The sequence below is a fragment of the Lycorma delicatula genome, chromosome 3, assembly GCF_047948215.1.
Source record: "Lycorma delicatula isolate Av1 chromosome 3, ASM4794821v1, whole genome shotgun sequence".
Lineage (NCBI taxonomy): Eukaryota > Metazoa > Arthropoda > Insecta > Hemiptera > Fulgoridae > Lycorma > Lycorma delicatula.
Window position 1 is genome coordinate 110,406,855 of NC_134457.1, and position 25,333 is coordinate 110,432,187.

General features: G+C 31.9%; 1 protein-coding gene across 1 annotated transcript in view; it reads left to right on the top strand.

Moving 5' to 3' along the window:
- Positions 1-25,333, top strand: part of LOC142321194 (lachesin-like) — a 207,160-nt gene that overhangs the window by 111,805 nt on the left and 70,022 nt on the right. The window contains exons 3-4 of the mRNA XM_075359189.1: positions 14,351-14,536; positions 18,878-19,070. Of these exons, the coding sequence (XP_075215304.1) occupies positions 14,351-14,536; positions 18,878-19,070 (379 nt within the window). The remainder of the gene's footprint in view (positions 1-14,350; positions 14,537-18,877; positions 19,071-25,333) is intronic.

The window sequence follows — 25,333 nt, forward strand, 5'->3', positions numbered from 1 at the left end:
TTTCTACTCTCCAAACAATAATCTTGTAAACCGTAAATATTTCCTAAGATAAATCCTCACAGCTATTATGATTATTATTTATTTATTTTATTTTATTATTTTTTTTTTTTTTGGCTTATATGGGCGTCGACTCCCAATCATTATTCCTCGTAACATTGTTTAAAAAAGAATAAAATTACCAACAGGATCGTCAGTTGTAAGAGTGTACAAGGTCCTTACATTTTAATAAAACACAAAAATAAACGTAACATGAAACATTTAAACAAAACGCACACATATAGCGCTTGCAGGATGTAAAGACCCTAAGTTTATACAAATGTAAAAATTAAAACGTTAAACTCACAGTAAAATAAAATACCAAAAAAACAAAGTTGGACAATACCATGCAAATTTGAGAACCCAGAATGTTTGGTGTAAACTGCCTTCACATAGAGAATTTTCAACCAAACATAACAAGTCTGATTCCCTCAAAGCTTTATTATATTTTTTTCAATAATCAATTCTGAAAAAGTGATCAAGGACTCTATTCATAAGAATAAATCATCAAGATATCCAGCATCGTTTTCTTCTCGACTCATATATACGATTAAGAAGAAAAACTCTGTTCATCTTAAATTTAAAAAACTTAACTCCATTCGGATTGTAAGGTCGTCTCTAATATTCTCGGGGAAGTTAAAAGTTTAATGCGTCGAGATAAACTGAACGACGCTAGGAAGTGTGAGGAGGATTTCGTCAATAGACCGTCAAACCCTTGGAAGTATGTCTCCGTAAGGAGTTCGAATAAGATTGTGACCACTGAACGATGGAGAAAGTGCCGCGGATCCCAAGTTACTCTGCACAATTTTTGGAAACCACTTCTAATCGGTTTATTAACATTAATACATCCAAATTATAAACAAAGATCATTGTACTGTTGTTGTTATTGTTATTCAGCGTTAGAAAAATAATTTGTCAAAGTACTACGTTTTCATATAAGAGGATCTTACTAGCCTTTGCTGAAATATTTTTCCGATTACCAACGCAACAGCTTGCAGAGAAAAACATTCCAGTAGGAAAGTCTCCAGTACTTTTACTCGTACCAAATTTCATTATGGGACTACCCCAGAAATCTTTTGGAATGATTCTTACTAAGAAAGATTTAGCCGCCTAATTTATAAAAGACCTTTGTGGAAATCATAAAAGATAATCAAAGACAACCAAAAAAGCAAGAAAAATTAATTCCGAAAAAAAACCTTTTTTACATAAATGAATGATGCAGCAATTAAACATTATAATTGTTATAATGATAACAACAATAATAATAATAATTATTATTATTTTTTTTTTAACTGAATTTTTACGGGCATCGACTGCTAAGGTCGTCACATTCTTTAAAAGAAATTATTATCTCCATCAGGATCGTCATATGTAAGGGTGTAAAGGGCCCTTACATTTTATTTAAAAACAAATAATAATAATAATAATAATAATAATAATAATAATAATAATAATAATAATAATAATAATAATAATAATAATAATAATAATAATAATAATAATAATAATAATAATAATAATAATAATAATAATAATAATAATAATAATAATAATAATAATAATAATAATAATAATAATAATAATAATAATAATAATAATAATAATAATAATAATAATAATAATAATAATAATAATAATAATAATAATAATAATAATAATAATAATAATAATAATAATAATAATAATAATAATAATAATAATAATAATAATAATAATAATAATAATAATAATAATAATAATAATAATAATAATAATAATAATAATAATAATAATAATAATAATAATAATAATAATAATAATAATAATAATAATAATAATAATAATAATAATAATAATAATAATAATAATAATAATAATAATAATAATAATAATAATAATAATAATAATAATAATAATAATAATAATAATAATAATAATAATAATAATAATAATAATAATAATAATAATAATAATAATAATAATAATAATAATAATAATAATAATAATAATAATAATAATAATAATAATAATAATAATAATAATAATAATAATAATAATAATAATAATAATAATAATAATAATAATAATAATAATAATAATAATAATAATAATAATAATAATAATAATAATAATAATAATAATAATAATAATAATAATAATAATAATAATAATAATAATAATAATAATAATAATAATAATAATAATAATAATAATAATAATAATAATAATAATAATAATAATAATAATAATAATAATAATAATAATAATAATAATAATAATAATAATAATAATAATAATAATAATAATAATAATAATAATAATAATAATAATAATAATAATAATAATAATAATAATAATAATAATAATAATAATAATAATAATAATAATAATAATAATAATAATAATAACAACAACAATAATAATAATAATAATAACAATGCCCTGAGGTAGATATTCCCCACGTCCGGAACACAACATCTACGTTCCACGTCCAGGGCGGTAACAGCTGTACTCAAGTACATTACATATAGCTGGCTAACGGGGTTCCGAGTGTTGTTTCTCGGATATACTTTCTTCGGTCGATTTACATCCTTAGGCCGAATTACAGGACTGGACTTTACGGCCACCTGCAGATACGACATTTTTAACGATTACGGAAATGGATTTATACCGCCTTTAGAGCTGGCGATGTGGCGGCCACGGTCAAAGTTATTTGCAGGTGTAACGGAGACCTTACGTCGTCCACATGCCCCCTGCGATGGCAAGCATGTAGTTAAGGTGCCCATGTTCGGAGCATGGGAGCCCTGAAAGCTTCGGTGTGTAGGGGCCTGGAGTCAGTGCAGAGACTGCGCATCCGCTCTCTGCCAGGACATATGCCGGTTCCACCGGAGTACCGGAACGGACCTCCAGGGTTGGTAGCCCTGGAGTGGGGGTGTACCCCGGCGGCTAGCCTTACTACAGAAGGGATTATTTGTTCATGAATTTTCCTGAACAAACCAACGTGGCAGAGGGTGCACGTAAACACCCTCGTTTAGAACCAGCCGTTTCGCCTGAGGCAAAACGGAGGAAGAGTACGGAGAGTAAGAAGATAGAGATTGAGGCTAGAAAAAGCTTACAGAAGGCTTTTTTTAAAAGTAGTAATGTACCGAAACCCAAATATTTGGTCATTACAAAGGAGGATGGAAATTTCTCGAGGGTGAGTCCTTTTCTCATCGCTCGAGAAATAAACAAATGTGCTGGAGGCCCTGTAAAGGAAATACGGAAAACTTTTACGGGACTTCATGTAGAGACTGTTAATGATATACAGTCTCAGAAGATTTTAGGGCTGAAGAAAATTGGAGAGCTAGCGGTACGCGTTGATCCCCACGGCACGCTCAACACCTCAAGGGGTGTTGTGGTCTGTCGGGATCTTTTAAATTGTTCGGAGCAAGAGATTGTAGAGGAGCTGGCAGCACAAGGAGTAATAGAGTGCCGTCGGTTGAACATGAGAAGGAACGGTGAGGTCTTACCCTCAGCTTCTCATGTCCTTACTTTCAACCGGCCTACTTTGCCAGAAAAGATAAGAGCGGGGATTCACCGTTTGGATGTGCGGGCATTTGTCCCACAGCCGATGAGGTGCTTCAAGTGCCAACGCTTTGGCCACACCGCTGTTAGATGCGAAAGACCGCAAATATGCGTGTGCGGTGAAGAGGTGCATGAGGGAGAGCCATGTAAAGAGCCTCCTACATGTATAAACTGCAAAGGAGCGCATTCTTGTAGATCAAGGAATTGTCCTGTCTACAAAGATGAGGTAGCTGTGCAGGAAGTAAAAACCCTGCAAAAAGTCAGCTACTTCGATGCAAAAAAAATAGTTAACGCCCGTAAGCCTAGAGCAGCAACATCTTATGCTCAGGCTGCGGCTACTGTTCCTGCTCCTGCTCCGATTGCTGTCGATGAGGCACAAATTATAAATAAACTTGCTCCCACTTTGGCTAACATGATTGAGAGGATCATCGAAAACAAGATGAAACCTTTTGGCAATAAAGAACTTGTTAAGCCAAAGATAGTGATACAGCCTGCTGAAGATAAGTCGATAAAAGTGAAAGTTGCTCCTCCAGAAAAGAAAACGGACAACAAACCTGAATGTCAAGTCCGTCTCAGCGAGATCCTCGATGAAAAGAAAAAGGCGATACCTACAGAGTCTGTTATGGAGGCTCCCAAGCCTCCTGTAACTGAAGTGGCCTCTAAGCCTCAGAGGCCACAAAAAATCACACAGGGGGGGCGAGTGTCCCCCCTCCCACAGGCGGTGACCGGTGCGACCCCCGTGTTGGGGAGCGGGCAGGTTGTCGCCTCTCAATCGGCGCCTGAAACCGGCGCCGATCCATGCCCGTCGTCGTCGGCGGCTTCGGTGGTCTCCGATACGGAGACCGGAAGCCTTACAGGCGACGACCTTCTCCGCGAACACGATGCTGTTCGCAGGATGGAGAAGAAAAGGAAAAAGGGATGGCCGAAAGGAAAACCCAGGCAATAATTTAATTAAAAATTAAAAATTAGCGAGTCGATTGTACAATGGAACATCAATGGATGTTTTTCAAACATCCATGAGCTCCAACGCTTGGTACATGACGTAGACCCGATTTGTATATGTCTGCAAGAAACGCATTTCCGCCGAAATGAAAATTTTAAATTAAAAGGATTCGATATATTTCGGCGAGATCAACCGCCAAATGTAAGAGTTAGAGGTGGAGTAGCTATATTAACATCGACTAGAGCTACCACCGAAGCGGTTGTTCTAAACACCAACCTACAAGCGGTCGCCGTTAGAATGAAGCGACCGCTTAAGATCACTGTGTGCAGCATATACTTACCGAATTACGATTGGAATAAGGATGACATAGAAAGATTAATTTCCGAGCTTCCCCCACCTGTTTTACTGGTGGGTGATTTTAACGCTCATAATTCTCTCTGGGGATCGGATCGAGTAGATCCCCGTGGAAGAGAACTGGAAGGGTTCCTGATGAATTCTGAACTTATTATTTTAAATGACGGATCAGGAACCTTTTTCAATGCCAGAGATGGATCGACGTCCTGTATAGATCTTGCACTTATAAGCGGATCGATAGCACCGAGGTACAGCTTCCATGTTATAGACGATCTGCATGGAAGCGATCATTTCCCGGTGCAAATTGTAACTGATGTTACTAGAACAATATATCCCATCCCTAAAAGATGGTTATTTGAAAAGGCAGACTGGACGAGCTTCACAGCTAGAACGATGCTCCCAGAAACAACCGGAGTTATCGGAGACGATGTCGACGCCATAACAAATGCAATAATCGAGTCGGCATCGAGATATATTCCCAAAACATCTGGGAAACTTACAAAGAAACCCGTTCCATGGTGGAACGATGAAATAAGTGAAGCTATAAAAAGAAAGAAAAGGGCGTATAATGCCTTTAAGAAGCGTCCTAGTATAGAAAATCTTGTTGCCTTTAAGAAATACAGGGCGTATGCAAAACGTGTTATGATAGATTCGAAAAAACGATCCTGGCAGCAATACGTGTCATCCATTGACAAAACTACTACTGCATCAGATGTTTGGAGGAAAGTGAAGGCGATTTGTGGGCGTAATGATTTTACTCCCATAACTAGCCTTCAAGATGAAGATGAAGTAAAAGATACTCCATATGAAATTGCAGAGCTGTTGTCCAATCATTTCGAAAAGGCCAGCAAAACGGCCAACTACGAGGAAGGTTTTCGAACCAAAAAAGAAGAACACGAAGGTCTACTAAATTTTGGAACTGAGTATAATTACTCATATAATGTACCATTTAAAATGGAAGAATTCACGAAAGCGTTGGAAAAATCAGGTAACACAGCTGCTGGTCCGGATGAAATCCACTACAATATGATCAGGCAGCTGAATACCACTGCAAAGTGTAGATTATTAGAACTTTATAATAAAATATGGCGGGATGGAACGTACCCGCAGCAGTGGAAAAAAGCTCATGTTGTTCCAGTACCAAAGAAAAATAAAAATTTAACAGACCCCAATAGCTACCGTCCTATTTCTTTGACGTGTGCTATGGGGAAAATATTGGAAAAAATGATTAATAATCGACTCGTCTGGGTTTTGGAAAAAGAAAACCTGATATCACCGTATCAAGCAGGTTTTCGACAATACCATTCTACCACTGATCAAATGATCAGCTTAGAGGACATTATATATAACAGCTTTATTACAAGGAAACATTGTGTCGGAGTCTTCTTTGATCTTCAGAAGGCTTTCGATATGACCTGGCGTCATGGTATAATGCTCCAGTTACATGAATGGGGCATTCGTGGCAATCTGCCTATACTGCTCAGCAACTACATGAATGACCGTACCTTCCAAGTACGCGTCAAAAATGAATATTCATGTGAAAGAATATTGGAAAATGGCATACCGCAAGGTTCGCCGTTGAGCGGTACCTTGTTTACCATTGCCATTAATAAATTGATATTAGCCATTCCAGTAGAAATCAGCAAAAGCGTCTATGTTGATGATCTGGCAATCGTATATGCCAGCAACAAGACTGCTATGGTGAGGTACAAACTGCAACGAGCGATCAATGCTCTAAATGAAGTTGCAAGGAATACAGGATTCCAATTCTCACCAGAAAAAACGTGCTGTGTACACTTTTGTAGGAAGAGAAATCCTCATCAAAGTCCTGCTCTGACAATTGATGATAATCCAATACAATATAAAGATAGCGTAAGATATTTAGGACTAGTATTGGATAAATCCCTTACATGGGGATTACATATACAGGACTTGAGTGATAGATGCAAAAGAGCCCTAAACATTATAAAATGTTTATCGAACTTAAATTGGGGCTCAGAAAAAGAGACATTATTGAGATTGTATAAAGCATTGGTTCAATCTAAACTAGACTACGGATGTATCGTGTATTCATCCGCTAGAAAGTCGCACTTAAGAAAGTTAGACGTAGTTCATGATAGCGGAATAAGATACGCAACAGGTGCTTTCCGCACAAGTCCGGCGGCTAGTCTGATGTCTGAAGCCGGAATAATGCCACTACATTATAGAAGAGAGATCCTCTTGTTAAGATATGCAGCAAATATATGGGCATTCCCTGCCCATATAAATAATAAATTGTTTATGAATCATCCCATGGCTGCATTATACGAACGTCGTGCTACCTATTCCAGACCAGCCGGAATTAGGTACCACGAATTAAGAAGGAAATATGAAATTGCTATACCAGAGACACTAGCAATTTCTACTAGAGAAATACCGCCATGGCTCTTGCCAGCGGTAAATACAAGTTTGGATCTCTCTCAAGGAGAAATAAAAAAGAAACCAGCAGTGATCATCCAGCAAGATTTTTTAGCAACCGTCAGTAGTTACGAAGAACATATTAGAATTTATACTGACGGTTCTAAAACTGAACATGGTGTTGGATGCTCGATATATGTAAATGAAGAAGCCCACTCTTGGAGACTGCCAGATGTGGCCAGTGTCTACACGGCAGAGCTCACTGCAATTCAGCAAGCTCTTCGCTACACTGAACACTATTGCGAAGAGAGAGTGCTAATATGTTCCGACTCATTAAGTGCACTTGTCGCAATTCGGAACAAGAACATTAAGGATGTCCTAATTGCAAACATCCTGTCCATTTTATACGTTCTAAAACAACGAGGACAGCGATGCGTATTTGTATGGACTCCAGGGCATGCTGGTATTACAGGTAATGAAATCGCAGACGAAGCTGCCAGAAAGGCAACAGTCTGCGATGATTTGGATGCATTTCCTGTAAGAGTGGCAGATATTAAAAACCGTCTAACAAATATAGTAAGAAACAAGTGGAACGCTGAATGGAGGAGTTTAAATACAAAATTAAACTCAGTTAAAACTTCTCCTTATAAATGGAAAAGCGACTTTAAATTGACTCGCCGTGAACAAGTAGCGGTGACCAGACTTAGAATCGGTCACACGCGATTAACAAATTTATATTTGTTAACCGGCGAAGTGAGACCAATGTGCGGTGTTTGCAATAAAACACTGACAATCAAGCATCTAATAGAAGAGTGTACCATATATGAGGACCTCAGAAAGAGGTTCTGTTTTACAAATAATATTAGTGCTGATCTGGATAATGGAAACGAAGAAAATATAGTTGCATTTTTACACGCCAGTGGACTTCTTAAAAGTCTGTAAAATGGAAGTTTAAAGCTGTGGAAAAAGATACTCTAAGCGGTAGTTATATATATATATACATATAGAAGAAAGAGGAAAGATATGGTATTGAGAAGATTAATTATAATTTTAAGTTCATGGTCTTTTGAGAACCTATCTCAAATTTTAATATTGGGGCCCTTTACACCCCGTAAGTGTTTGTGATTGTCCTTGTCTTTCATGTTTTAATGTTTATTGTGAAGTTTGTGTTTTTAAATAAAATGTAAGGGCCCTTTACACCCTTACATATGACGATCCTGATGGAGATAATAATTTCTTTTAAAGAATGTGACGAGGGCTAATGACCTTAGCAGTCGATGCCCGTAAAAATTCAGATAAAAAAAAAAAAAAAAAAAAAATAATAATAATAATAATAATAATAATAATAATAATAATAATAATAATAATTATAATAATAAGTGCCGCAGATGGATGCTCCTGCACTCATGAATGCAATGCAGCGTGGTGAGACATATAAGTACCTTGGTTTCCTGCAGGATATTGGAATTAGCCATAGTCGAGCGAAAGAGGACCTTACATCTGGCTTCAAGAGTAGAGTAAGAGCCGTCATGAGTTCCCAGTTGAGTGGTTCTAATAAGGTAAAGGCCATTAACATATTTGCCGTTCCGTTGATTTCCTATAGCTTTGGCGTGATAAATTGGACGCGGACAGACCTTGAAGGGCTTAATAGAATGATTCGTGTATCGTTCACGCGACACCGCTCCCATCACCCGCTCAGCTCTGTCGAGCGGTTTCGCCTGTCCAGGAATAGAGGAGGAAGAGGCGTTGTGGATTTGCGGGAGGTTCATGCAAAACAACTGCTGAATCTCCGGAAATACTTCCTAGAGAAGAGCCAATCCAGCTTGCTCCACGGGGTTATAGTAAAAAGTGACAGTAATCTAACCCCATTGCGCCTCGGGGATGAGAAATTTCAGCCCCTTGAGGATACCTTCTCCGAGATCAGTGTGATGGATAGGTGGCGTTCGAAGGAGTTGCATGGGAGGTACTATGCGGCGCTTATGGATGAAGCGGTTGATCGAGATGCGTCTGTGGCCTGGCTGAAGTATGCCGAGTTGTTTGCTGAGACGGAGGGCCTTGTATTTGCTATACAGGACAGGGTCATCAGCACACTCAGCTACAGAAAGCGTGTCGTCAAGGATCCTGCTGTAACCATTGACCTGTGCCGTCTCTGTGGATCGACCAACGAGTCCATCGAACATGTCGTTAGCGGGTGTCAGTTTTTAGCTCCAAGGGAATATACAGTCCGACACAACAACGTGGCGAAGATACTTCATCAGAGACTGGCTTTGGACCTGGGTCTTCTCTCCGTTTCAGTCCCGTATTTTAAGTATGCCCCTCAGTCTGTATTAGAGGACGATCAGTATAAACTGTACTACGATCGTACTGTTCTGACGGACAGGACAGTGGAGCATAATAGGCCAGACATCGTTCTGACCAAGAAGCAGGAAAAAATCACCTTCCTGATTGATGTCACAATCCCATTGTCCACCAACATAGTGAAGAAGTACACGGAAAAACTAGTGAAGTATAGGGATCTTGCAGAACAAGTCAGGGAGATTTGGGACCAGGAGAGCGTAACAGTGGTCCCGGTGGTTTTGGGCGCGATGGGAGAGATTCCACGTTCTCTGCATGGTTCATTAAGATCCGTTGGAGCACCAGCAAATCTGTTCCGACCAATGCAGAAGGCTGTGTTGCTGGATACATGCCGCTTGGTCCGTCGGTACATCACAAGCTCGAGCGATAAGATAACGCCTGTTCTTGAGGGGCCACCTGATCGTCATCAGATGGAACTGCAGACGGGGGACAATGGCCGTTAACATCTGGCAGTTCATAAGTTGTTATGTCTGGTATTTTATCTTTCATTCTTACATTTTACCCATAGTTTTTTTTTTTTTTTTTTTTTTTTTTTCAATAGTTCATGCTACCATATACAATGCACGTCAGAACAATAGTTATAGCTCCTGCGCCTTGCCTATGGGCCGGCCAGGATGCTTTTTACTGGGCTTGCCCAAGAGAATGATAATAATAATAATAATAATAATAATAATAACAATAATAATAATAATAATAATAATAATAATAATAATATCCCAGGGGGGGTCCTGTCCCCCTACTGGGCGCGTCCTCAAGGTGGCGGATAGAGGAAGGCCTTGTAGATATACAGGGTAGGTGGTGTTCTTCAAAGGCCCACCCGCGGACCATAACAGGTACTTTAAATCCAACGCGTCTGTTCCAGATTGGGCGGCGTTTGGTCGGCGTCTGTTTCCCATGTTAGGGACGGCCGTTTGTAGAGGTGTCGGAGCCTTGCCCGCAGGAGCTTATCCTGTTACCCATTTGTTTTGAAAATTAATGGAGTACAACGATGTGAATAAATGCCGGGGCGGTAGGGTGTTGCGGGCTGACACCCTTCGGAGCCGTCGTGATGTTCAGTCTGGGGTGAGGAGTGCTGGAGCGAGTGGCGGCGCCTCACCTAATGGTACCACAAGGCCTGGAACGTCTTCTGTGGCTTCTGTTGTGGCTGAAGTTCAGTCACCCAGTGCTGTAGAACCCCGGGGTAGGAAGCGGTTTAAATGGACAGATGAACATAATGCCTTCATAAACATAATAATAATATTATTATTATTATTATTATTATTATTATTATTGTTGTTGTTGTTGTTGTTGTTGTTGTTGTTGTTGTTGTTGTTGTTGTTGTTGTTGTTGTTGTCGTTTTTGTTAGTTTTCATTGGTATTGCTCGTTTCTGTTTTTTTTTTTTTTTTTTGTTATTTGTGGCGAAAAAAGTTAAAACCCAAGTAAAGTTCAAGTAAAAGGTAAAATTCAAGTTAAGTTAGACTGTCGTCTCGGAGCATCCGGAAACATTTATGCAGTTTATTTTCACTGATCATCGATAACATCCAAAAAAAAGTGTACAATTATGCATAATATTACAAGATGAACATCTCTAGCATTTTTTTAGTTTATATAATATAAAATTTTTATTTTATTTTAAAATAAGCTGGAGCTATGTGATTTTTAGCTTATCCTGAATAAATTGACATATCAATTTTCCATTTATTTTTAATTCGTTTTCCTAATATCGTTTTCTCCGATTTCCTTTTTTTTAATAAGAAATGTGTAACTACTACTAAAAATTTGAATAATAATAATAGTAGCTTAACTTTACAGAATAAGTATCTTTTTTTTGTGCGAAAAGTAATTTTTTTCTGTATCCAAAGTTTTCTTCTTTCAGTTCATTATTTGAAAACATAAGCTCATGCAAAATCTTGAATGAGCACACATTTTGAGCTCATATTAAACTTAATGTTTAAAATAATATTTTTTTAAATTAATTTGAAGATTTAAAATTTATTATTTGAGACTCACTTTTTGTTAGTTTCTAAATTTTTTTGGCTTGGAAATATATGATTTAAAGTATTAAATTCCTAAATTGTGAAAAAATGTGATTCTAGAAATTATTTTTTTTTTTTAATAATACAAATTATCAAACCACAAATATTTGTTTACTTATGAAGAAATAAACGTTGGCTTTCGCTGTATATAATCAAGTCTAATTTTTATTCAAAATAAAATGATTATAATTAATTTCTCTCTCTGTAGTATTAGATTATCTTTTAGTATCAATTAATTAGTTTAAAATTGTTATTTTTATTTACGTGTGTTCATTTTAAATTTAATTTGTTGTTCCGGGAAATTCAGCTCCTATGAATTGTATTTCATAAATTATTTTAAATAGGATTTTAATGTTCAATATTCTTGTTTGAAATTGTTACTTACTATTTTTTATACCACTTATGATCTTTGAAGTGCTTAGTATAAATTAGTTTTGCAAAATAGCCTCATGATAATAATTTGACTTTCTATGTCGTTTAGGATTAACTCAATGGAAATAATTTTTTTTAAATCAATTTATTTGTGATAAATGTTACATTCTATGGTCTTATTAATTCTTCTATCACCTATTTATGAGGTAAATAGGAGATCTATTTACCTCATAATTCATGTATGCTGTACAGAAAAGAAAAAAAAAACTGATGCAGACTGAAAATATATGAAGTTATTAAAACTGAAAAACGATTATGTATCCATAAAGTACCGTATTTGTGAAAAATTGGTAAAAGTATTTCCTTTAAAAACAGCAATTACCTAGGATGGGCAGTTTTCCTGATAGTTCAAACATAAATTATCTGAGTTTTTGATACGAAGTTAGGAATTCCTCAGGCTCTGTTTTGGGGCTTATTCTGTATTCGATTTTCACATCAGACCTTCCTGCTGCGGATTACCTCACTTTCACACCATTTGCAGACGACACAGCAATTCTAGTTTACGATAAAGTTCCGTATCAAACCTCGGCTAAACTACAATTAGAGTTAGACGACATTGGTGCGTAGCTAAAAATGAAAATTGAGGATGAATTCAAAACAAATAAAGCACTGTGACATTTAGGATGAGAAAGGGTGATTGTTCCCGGGTTAACTTGAAAGGCGTTTTACATCCCTCATACACATCGGATACGGTATCGTGGTCTACGCTTGGACTTTTGTCACGTGACATGGAGGGGCCACGTGGTAGAAAAGAGGAAACAGATTAACGGCAAGTATAGAAAACTAAACTGGTTGCTGGATAGAAACTCACATTTATCTTTATCTAATAAACTGTTGATCTACAGAGTTATCTTTAAATCTATCTGGGCATTTAGGATCCTGCTATGGAGAACAAGTAGCAGCAATATTGAGGAAATTCAAAAATTCCAAAACAAATTGGTGAGAACCATAACAGAGGTACCGTGGTTTGTTAGGGGTAAGAAATTCATGATTATCAAGGATTACATTAAATTTACAAAGAGATGCAAAAAATTCGCTTGCGGTATGAACAGAGGGAGGTTAAACAAACCTGTAAATTATCTGGTGTAAAATTTATTGGACAACAGCGATGACACCAGGCGACTGAAACGTCTCTATGTGCTGGACCTGGGAGATTTAACCAGAGGAGTGACCTGGAAAAGGAATCTAGTAGTGAGAACACAAGATGACTCTGTCATTGTGTAGGGAACATCACTTTAACAGACTACAAATTACAGCTATTTCTATTTGCCGACGAATATATGTTTTATCTATTGTGTTGTTTGCATATATTGTAACGGATGACTATTTTTTTTTCTCTTCCTATGATTTGTAATTTATTTCTAGCGCTTTGTTAAGTATTGAACTTTACTTGAACCACCTGTACAAGTGTTTTTCTTAAATATGAAGTTTTGACCATTTGCATGCATTAATGAGGGGTTTCGTCGGGGACCTTTCTCGACGCAACGTGATTCTCATGACTCAAATTTACTAACGATCTACTATGAGATATTAATTGTAAATTCTATCAAGTAGATAAAAAAATGTATCATTATTTTTCCGCTGTTAAAGAAAAAATAAATATGCCAGCAAAGTATTAAAACATCGTTGTCAAATTTTTAAGTTAATTTGACTTTTGATTAGTACGTAATTTTGATATAATTTAATTTTAACATTTCATATTTGATATAAATAAACAAATAACAACGTAACAATATGAAAATATGGAATTCGCAAATCCAGTTTTATTTAGCATTTAGATTTATATTACATTGTTTAAAAAAAAGACTTGTCTTTTTGCTTGAGATTATTTTACTTCTTGTGTTTCAGTAAAATCCATTTCAAAAAAATAGTTTTCGAAGTCATATATGAAAAGTAGAAAGTTAATAAAAAGTTTATGGATTGAGTCAATTTTTTAACTTTTTAGTAATAAATTAAATTATTACATTTAATTAAACGTCCTTGCTACGAAATTTATCATATCTCATCCGGTAACTATAATAGGGTATAAGCCTTAGTAAGCTTACAATTTATACATAAATAAATAATATAAATCCCTTAACGATAAATGATTGTTGGATGCATGTAATGACTGTATGGAATTTAACACAAAGGAAATATGTTATTCTAAATATTTTAATTGAAACATTTGGATTATTTAATTAAAGTATTTTTTAATTAATTTCTAAAATAATATTTCTTAAAATATTGTAAGCTAATTATTATTTATTGACCTACGTTTAAATCTGTCATCAGGTGGCTTGGATTAAGTCAGACTCTAAAGCAATTCTGGCGATTCATACACACCTGGTCGCTCACAACAGCAGACTGTCAGTTACACATAATGGTCACAACACGTGGAAACTTCACGTGTCCAATGTGCAGAAGAATGATTCTGGAACTTATATGTGTCAGATCAACACTGATCCAATGCGAAGCCAGGTAAATATGTCAGTCTACTTTCATAATTAACTTTATTATTAATTAAATTGCCTGAATTTTGAATTATTTATAATTTAACCTTTTAAGCACTCACCGAATTCAATTTGGATTTGTTTATGTACGTTTGAAAAATTGATCTTTGTAATTTTTTTTGTTTTTAAGTAACGTTCTATAAATAAGAAAAGTAATAATTTTCTGTTCAGAATTGTGATTAAAATAGATTATTTATTTAATTAAACATTTTAAGTTGAGTGTAACATGAAATATAGTTAGTTTAAAATATTAATAGGTTTTAAATTTAATAAATTAGATTTAATAAATATTTCACTTTTAAACTTTTTCTCATTTATTGTAAATCCTTTTTTATTGTAAAAATATTAAAACCCATTCATCTGATTTTTTAAAATAATATTGAAATATTTCAAAAATTAACATGCAAATAACATACAACTAAAAATTTTGTGCGCAACATATTCTCATACAAATAAGCGTTCAAGCTGTGCCGACTACGAATATTGTTCAAACTAGGTCATATTTTCTCATTCACTAATTGATTTAAAATTGGTCAAAGCTGTATTTTATACAACATGAAAAACATGATACAACTTCGAAACGATTTTGTACCAAAGAGACACAAACAAATTAAAAAGTTATATTTTTAAAAGAATTCAAATACTACTGATAAAAGTAATTTTAATGAATCAATTTCTTTTTTTTAAATTTATATATCAATCTCTTAATAACAATTGATAAATATTTTATTAAACTGTATCGTAACAGCAGAATAAGTCAAATATATATATATATTTTAAATCTTATAACGATTACTAGTTTTACTTTCTAGTTGAAAATAAAATCTATTTTTGAAGTGTATGGTATTTCATGGCCATTAAAAATACATGATTAAAAATTATTTACGATATTAACATTTTATATGATTAAATACATTGAAAAATAAGTACTCTTCCAGTTAATTTCATCTTAAATTTAGTTTTAATTATTAAATTTAGATGTTCCTGACTGCAAAACGTTACGAAAGGGTTTCAAGAAGTAACATGGAACAGTAATCACCGTTATAAGCTAGTATATTTTAGTTTATGTTGCACTGTAATCAAGCCGATGCTTTCAGAAATTAAAGGTAAATTGCACAGCTAAAGCCAATGAAACAAAATAGATATAAAATACATTTTTAAAATGACTGGTATATTTTCTTTTTTCAAGAATATTCATTTTTGATGTCGTAAGTACTCCTAATTGAATAGAGTAGTACAATAGAAATCGCTTAATTTTTTCAACCAACTTCACTTTCTGTTTAGCTATAAGAACTAAGAAAGAAATCTTTGTATTTTTAAAATCTTTATGTAATAAAAGCCAAAATCATTTAACAGAGAATATCACCATTCTTAAAGATATCACCACTTTTTAATAGCTTTCATAATGCGATTGTTGGTCTTCTTCTGGCTCACTAAGAAGTCGCATTACTTTAGTAAATCTATGATGATCAGTTCACAAGAAACTTCTCGAAATTTTAATAAAAGATTCTTCGGAAGCCTAACGACACATTATCTGCTCAACAAAAAAACTGAATGATAGCTTCTTTATTGTTTTAATTGTAATAGACTTTTTAATCAATTGTAACAATTATTATATCAGTTCCTTAAACTTTATTTTCTGTGATAAAATAATTATTACAAGATTAACAACATTTATTCTGTAGAATTTGACCATGGGATTCAAACCCATGGCTTGGTACTAGATCATGACTGTGAATTTGAATGGGACTGAAGTTTATTCTTTTTTAGCTCCGACAAAATCATTTTATATACAAAACATTTTAAATTTTAAGCTTAAATTTGGTTTTATTTTATTTTACCGGAAAAAAAAATGTAAAATAACGTTTTAACATAAAATATAAATTGGCCAGTCGTTAAAAGTGACCTACAATGCGTTTTATTATAACAAAAAAAATTTATGATATCAATTAATTAATTTTTTTATTTTTATTGATAACCGTTCAGTAAAAAATTTTTAAAAACGCCTTTACGGCTAGAAGCACTTTGACAGGAATTTGTATAACAAATACATCTACAAAAATTATAATTACATTAAAAAGCGACAATGACCCGAATAACTTTCCTGGTTGCCGGAAAGTTCAAAAGTCAACGTTAAAAAAATATCATGGAATACGTAAAGCCATTCTGAAAATATCAAATATCAATATATATTGATATATGTGATGAAAATATATAATACCAATATAAAACGACAACTGACAAAAATAAAAACAAAAAATGTATTATCCTCTCCCTTAATTAAATCGCCCAAATATATAACCAATGTGACATTCTAATGTAGTGAAATCATTTAATTACTACAATAATGTGACTTTTAGCCCAGAGATAACAAAAAGAAAAAAATAACGTTTTTCCCCAACCCACTTCTTTACGGGGACTTTAATAAAACTAAACTCAATCAAAAATGATCTCAGAGGCATTAAATTACATGAAAAAAATTTACCAACTCTGAGCAAAATTTTGAGATGCGTGAACCATAAGTTCAGTATTTTCTTGCCCTTCGACTAATTGCGACCTAAATTAATTATACTATTTTACCATACAGAGAAATCATCATGCAAAATCTCATCCAAATCAACCAATCCTGTCTAGAGTATCATGTTAAAAAAACAGGCCAGCATACATACTTACGTACATACATCCTTTCGGAATTTATCAGTATTAAAATTTTTTTTTTAGAGGGGTCATGAAAGATCATGTTCTATAAAACTTCCGATATTCATAATTTGACCCAATTAGTATACTTTCGGTTATATAGTATATATGTACAGCTACACAGAATAAGTAAACTCGTATACACAGAAAAGTAAATATTAGGGTTTAACTTGAGTACTAAAGTAAAAATATAAATCCTTTCTTTTATTAGTTATTTACTCACAGTTCTTACTTTTATATTTGATGAAAATCGACATTCATTCGAATAAGCAAATCTAAATTAAATTTAAATTAAACAAATGAAAATAAAATAGATTATAAATTGAAGCAATGATGCTTGATATCAATCTTCATCTTCTTTGTTACTATGAAATTAAATATGTTCGATGACAATTTAAAAAATACTTAGAAACTAAATATTTTCTGAACGGTACCCGAACTGTTTTTTAGATTAATTTTTAAAAAATGGAATATTTATTTCACGATCAGCATTTTTTATATTTAAATAAATTGAAGAAAAGTAATTATTAATAATTACTGTAAAAATTAACAATCCCCTTGAAGAAACGAGCCTGTAATTGTATATAAACTATAAACAGTTATCTAATTTTCAATGTAATTAAACAGTTTTAAGATCTGCTTTTGAATAACAGGAATTTTTTCAAATAATATTCCTGTGTATATTACCAAGCAGTAATTTCACTTTTTTAAATGTGATTTAATTAAAGTTTAATAAATGGTTAATGAAAAATAAAGAGGAAAATTCATTTCCAACTAATACACTTTACATTCCAATAAAAGAAGAGGATTAGTGATTATTTCTATACAATTAAATACGGAAAATACTTACTAGAAAAAGAACTAAAAATAATCTAATAATGAAGTGAAGACTGCATGTACAATCCATTGATCTCTGTCTCATTCTTTCTTATGCAATTAAGTACCTGAAGTACATGTTCCACCAACCGTAGTTGCTTTCCCCAAATATAATATTCATTATACGACCAGTCCAACATGATGAATAGATCGGAAAATGTTACTATTACAGTTGAGTATCACCCGAATTTTGGTAAGATTTGTATGTTGTTATGTTCAGGTCGGTAAAATATTCAACAAGAAACTAGTTTACTTCTGACTTTTCTAAATAAAAACGGCATGGGATGTTTTATTATTTTTGAGAATGACCATGTCATTTTCGGGAGTGATTATTATCTTATATTAGGTTGTGGCACTATGACACTAAGAAGAATTCTTAAAGTTTATTGGTTATTCTCATTTTAATCTGTATTTATGTCTTTTTAATATGTATTCTTAATGTTGTGAATATTGGCTAAATTTTGTATATTTACATTCTTCCTAATTACTGATATTCACTCTAAATCTTAAAACAGTCTTCCAAGGTGATTTTAAAACAAGGTAATGATATAATTGTAGATAAAAATTTTTAATAATAATATGCTTTAATAATGTATACATAAAATTTAATTGAAAATATCATTAATAATCTGTAGATGATCAGTAATTTCGAATAACTACCTTCTATATAACATAATTCAATTTTTTATTTTGTTTAATAAACCTAGATTAATTCTGTGATAATTTTCAATTTTAGATGGGAAATTTGGAAGTGCTGATTCCACCGGATATTCTTAATGATGAATCTTCAGACGGATATGTTGCTCTTGAAGGGGGTTCAGTGAAATTAAAGTGTCGTGCGACGGGTATTCCAACACCTCGTGTTACGTGGCGTCGTGAAGATAGCTCAAGTATTATAATAAGACAAGAAGGTGCACGAGAAAAACAAGGTAAATTTTATGTATATTTTTGTTTAAATCTAAAAAAAATATATATTAAGAATTTCATCCTTAACTTAAGTCCATCGATAAATTTTTAGTTTAATTAAAGGCTTCCTTCATCCTCGTTCCTGTTGGCGTAGGATGTATTTTGTAACCGACTGTGAAAGTAGGAAACTTTTGTACGTATAAAATTTAATTTAAGGAAAAATTGTATTTTTACTTGTAAAGCCGATAACTGTCAAAAACATTTTTGTCATGCGTTTTCCTAAACCCATTTTTAACATCAATTCTTTAAAAATTCCTAGTAATAGTTAAAAAAAACTCTTGCGCAGTTCTACGCAAGAAGACCGAATATTTCTCACTATTTCTCAGTCAGAAACGACTGATTTTCAGATCACAACGCTCTGCATAAATTCGATTAACAGCAGATCTACACACAAGCATCAAGTTTCAACTCGCTCACCACTATGACTCACTGCATAAACGCGTATGAAAAATACTCCACTTCCACTGCCAACATGTCAAATTTTTTTTTGAGCGTAACTCAAGAACGACTCAACCAATCTTAATAAATTGTTGACAATTTCAAATTTATTTATTACAGCATATCTAAATTTCATTGAAATTGATTAATAGTTTTGGAGATTTTTTGAGTTTCTAAATTTTATACATAGACTTATAAATATATAAGAAAACCCCATTGTAAGTGAATGGTATTCTCGTACCCCTCATAACTCAGAACTTAATTAAAATTCATTCTCACCCCCCTCCCCTCCCGCTTTATAATGAACTGAAAGTAATATCGTACTTTTCTTCGAAAAGTCAGTAAAAATACATCGACAATAGGTTCGAAAATTGCTGTAGATGACAAGCAAAAGAAAAAACATCCTGTAATTTAATGTTTAAAGTCCTGGGTTCGATCCTAGTTAAGTCAGGCTAAACCAGACTTGCATTTTTCACACGTTACAAAAATTTATCTCAATAGCGGTGGTGTCGGGTGGTTGCGTGTACGGCAGTTGCTTGATAAAGGAAATAAAATAAATATTTTAACATTTGTGCTGTCGTAATAATATCATTATTGTCATAATAATAATAATATGTCATGTATGTCATATGTTATAATAATATTATTATCATATTAGCCGGTGTTGTAGACTTATTTGTAGGCTCTGAACTGACCAGATAGTGTTCAGGTGGTGCAGAATGTATCGTAAGCTAATTAACCCTTTACCTATTTTACTGGACTACTCCTAGCTAGATTGTTTTGTGTTTTTTTTTTTTTTTTTTCAGTTCCGCTGAAGTTTATAAATACAAGTAATTCTTTTGTTTTGTTTCTTAAGCGTTTTTTAATACAATTTATTTATGTTCTGGGGTTCTTATTTGTTACACACTCTTTCTTCTTGCATTATTTATGGATTTTTGTTGTTTTTTCCATATATTCGCTGAGTTTGGAGTATACAGCCAATAGAACATAACATCAGCACTTTTTCTCACGGACGCTACTAGTTTACAGTAAAGCAGTACTTTTAACTCAAGTAGTCGTGTCGCCAACGACAAGGCTTTTTAATAACGGCTTTACAGCGTACTATTACACGGCAACTAACGAAACATCACTTTAAAGAAAAAGTAAAATAGTAGAACATTAAAAAAATTTCAAAAAAAATCATTTACTATTTTGTAATTAGGTCAACCGAAAGCAGACATCGTAAGGAGAAGAGTAACCTATAAAATACTTTTATAAACTACGTGTATGCTACGTGTATCACTTCTCTCATACATTTAACGTATTCTACACATTTAGCTAACTAAAAGTAGCCTAAATAATATTTCGAATAACGGGATATTATTAAGCAGGTAGATTAATTTTTGTACACAGACAACAATTTACTATCATTAAGTACCAACAGGCAATACCAGATCTCTAGCTTGTTTGTAATCTGTGTAGGACAACACAGATTACAGTTTAACAAACATTATATCTACGGTATTATTTAATAGTTTAATGATGATTTAAACGAAATTGCAACATAAGTTTATATAAATTCCCGAAAAATAACAATAAATAGGATGCTGAGTACATAATAGAAAAGACCCATGTTCTGTTTTTACTTTCCTAGCATCATAGTTCTGGAGCTACTTTATGCTGCAAAAAAGAAAGTATGAGTAACAGTAAAGAAAGAAAGTAAGTCAAAAAATGGGGTATGGTTTTTTGCTCTTTTCGACGTTTCATAACCACGTACACCAAAAAAAAAAAATATGGAGCTAATGTTTGTACGTACATTTGCATGTGTGTTTGAAGTTTAATAACTTTTGACTTGACAAACCAATTTTGATGGAATTTGTAGAGGCTCGTGTATATGTGGTAATTTGTTGGTAAAATTTTATATTTTAATTCTATGTAAGAATAAATAACTAGCGCCAGCACAGTATTTCAATTTTGTTGTCAACTTTTTCTCTTTATTTTTAATGATTCTTTTAGAATTAATGATGATTTTTTTAACAATTCTGATGTACTTGTAGTTTTTATTTTTTGACTCTTGAGCATCTTTTTTATTTTATTATAAAAAAGCTTTACCCTAGAAGATTTTTTGATTTTTTGAACTTATAAAATGTAAATTTTTTTTTAATAAGTCAATTTTCAATATCACGTTATTGTAAGATTCTCGCAAATGACAGCCATTCCCTCCTGTAAAATACATACAAATAACAATAAACCCCCACAGTTATGTCTTGGATTTTAGCTCTTTCTCATAAGTTTAGAATTTATTAAAATTAATTGTTTTTTTTCTCATTTATATTTTCAATTTGTAATATGATAATAAAACAATTTTTTTTTAAATTTAAAAGAAACACTATGTGTAATTTATATGCAATAAAAATACTTTTTTTATCCGGGTCAAATTATTCAGAAATACAGAATAGTATTTTATTCTAATATACAATACATAATATTATAGACAGTAGTTTTATTACTTCACTTGGTATTACATCAAATTCCGTAACATAATATTTTATTTTGTTGGGAGATTTTATTACTTACGATACTCGTTGCAATATATTTAAATCGTATTATATTCTATTCAAATACTCTTTTATAGCAGTAAAAATTACATTTATTTTTATATACGTCATTCGACAGTAAAAATCGGTTTTGTTTTTATTAAAATATAATAAAACTTTTTATTTCAATATTTTTATGAAATACAATTATTCTTCATAACGCATATAGTTCCCACTTATTTTATTTAATAATGATGTTCATAAAAATAAAATGCGAAATAAAGTACATCAGCTAATATGCCAATAGAAGGAAAAAAATTTAAAAAAATTAATTCAAGTAATTAAAAGTAGAAGCATAACAACCGTTTTTCATGATGATAAAAATAAATAAAAAATTTACATATTCTTGTCTACCTAAACTTGATGAATAAATTACAGAGGATAAAGATAGCATTAGTTAAGTTATTATTTTATTTATTAAACCTCTTTTATAAAAGTACTTTGCTAATGAATGCCTGAAATTGACATACAAAAAATATAAAAGCTGACAACTAAGTTATTAATTCCTAGCATAGTGAAAAAAGGTTATAAATTCTTTTTTTTAAAAATCGATATTTTTTTATTTTTCTGGTTCACCACCCCCAAAATCACTTCTCAAAAACGTTTTCTGATTTGTCTACGTTTACTATGTTGAATAGAAGAAATTTTTAAAAATTTCATCGAAAAATTAATAACCAATAAAAAGTTGCCTAAGAGATTTTTTGGGTGGAAGGGTGAATGAGAATGAAACTTTATTGTTATGTTTTTAAAAGTTTAAATAAACAAAAGTTTTTAAAATTTTTGTTTTAAAAATTGATATTTTTTAACTATTATCGGCTCCCTCCCCAAATATTATCCCCAAAGTTTTTTTTACGCCACTTGAACTGCTACTATGCTTAGGAAGACATAAACAAAGTCCGGTTAAAAAATAACCAATAAATAAAAACGTAGCTTTTTTCGATGTTTGGGTAGGGGAAAATTTGGAAGATTTTTTTTTTTTAAATGGTAAGATAAGCATATACACATGTAATGATCTTAATTCAACGTGGGGATATATTTGCAAAATTTTGAAAAATTTGACCCCCATAACACTATTCCACCCCCTGGAAATATCGACCCCCAAATTTTATTAACAAATTTCTTCAAATACTTCTCTGTGCGCAAATTCATCAAAATCGGATTATCCAGTCAAAAGTTATCACACATACATAATTGCTACGTACGAACATTAATCCCTCCCATTTTCATTTGTTTTTTGGGGTTCCTGGGTTGAGAAATGCAAAAAACCCATAACCATTTTTACATTGATTAACATACTTTTCATCATAGACCTATGATGCCAGCCAGGAAAGTAAATTGATACTTGAATTATTTATCTCTCTTGTATGTAGTATTGTACTATATATATATATATATATATATATAAATATATAACTTTATATATATAAAACTTTCTTAGTGTAAAATTGCCCATATCTTTTCTTCTTTATTTTATTATGTTCACAAAAAAGTCCCCTGATTTTCATCATTTATAAACTTTCAAAAATTTTTTCTTAAGAATACCAAACCACGCTTTTCCAAAAATATACGTTACGCAGTTTGTATAAAATTATATATATAGTGCCTCCCGAACAGTAGTAAAAGCATACAATAGCTTGTTTATAGTTCGTTCTTATAGTACTTTCACATGGTAGGAGTTCCGTTTGTCAGTCTTAGTTAACACCCACCGTACTCGTCAACAACGTCCATCCTACCAACATGCTGTCAGTTAAGTTTTTTCAATGACCCCGCCGCTTCCTACAATCCAAACACCTACACTTACCTCTGCCACCTTGTTATTACATTTGTGTATTATCAATTTTACGTTTGCATTCCTTTTCTTAACATAATAAAAACTCTCATGAACTAAATCTATTTTTTTTCTTTTTTGTATCTGCTTTTCAAAATTCTTATGTTTATAAGCATATTATTACAATCTAATCCTTAAATATAAAAATTCAATATCATTTAGTAGATTACATAATTATTAGTGAATCTAGCAGAGAATTTCCTGTAAATAAAACGCTGAAAATATTTCTATCCTCGTATTAATAAAAAATTATTTTTTCATTACAAAGCTTAGCTGGTACGTTATTACTACTCTAGAAATTAAATTAAATACTTCCTATTTACTCAATAACTTCACAGAATATTAATTTTTTTATAAAAAGTAACAATAAATATTGTTGGCATTGCATATTTAGCGGAAATATTTCTGTCTTTAAAATGCAGGGTTTAGTGGTAGTACAGGTATTAGAATTAATCCTAAATATTTATACCTATTCAGGAATAATGGCCAACTTCCACTGATTTGGCATCAATATCCCGTGTTTATTTATTCCCAGCTTATATCCTGTTTCTAAAGCAATTACCTTGCATTTATCCAAATAAACTACTAGATTCTATTTACAGCATCATGCTGCCAATTTGTCTATCATTATTTGAAGCGTGCCAAAACATTTTTTTGGAAAAATAATAATTATCGTATTTACTTAATTTATTTTAACATTATCGTCCTTATTTCTTTCTTTCTTAAGTAAGAAGTAAAATAACAGACATTTCGTGTTATTCAACGTTTTTAATGTTATTCAACGTTAGTATGTTACTCATTAATTCTTATAAATTTTATTTCTCTTAACTCGATTAAAAATAACAAACATTATTTAAAACTCGTGAAATTCTGTCGACTTTATGATTTGTCAACATCGTATAAATTTTAAAATCATATTATCAATAATAAATATCATTTTCCAAAATCTTCCCTTAATTTTAAATTTTTTATCGTAAAAAGTAAATCAATTTTATTTATTCTTAGATGTATAATACGAGTACAACTGCGAATAATTTTATCGTTTTTTTATTGTTCTTTTTTTTTTTTAATTTCATCTTATAATTTTCAAATAAAATAAGTAAATATCATTTTATTACTAAAGTCAAGTAAGAATTCACTTATAAAATATAAGCGCTATTCAATACTACGAGTAGATACTACCATACTGATTTTTTAACATTTTTATAGATATCTTTTTCCTACGTATCTGTTTTTTTCCTAGTAATTTGTCTTAATTTCAGTTTTTTGTGATTTAAATATTTACGTTTTCTTCCTTAATTGACTTATACTCCTTTAATCAAATGAGTTTTTCAATTTAATTTGTTTTCTTTTTGGACTTACACATAACATTATCAAGACAATA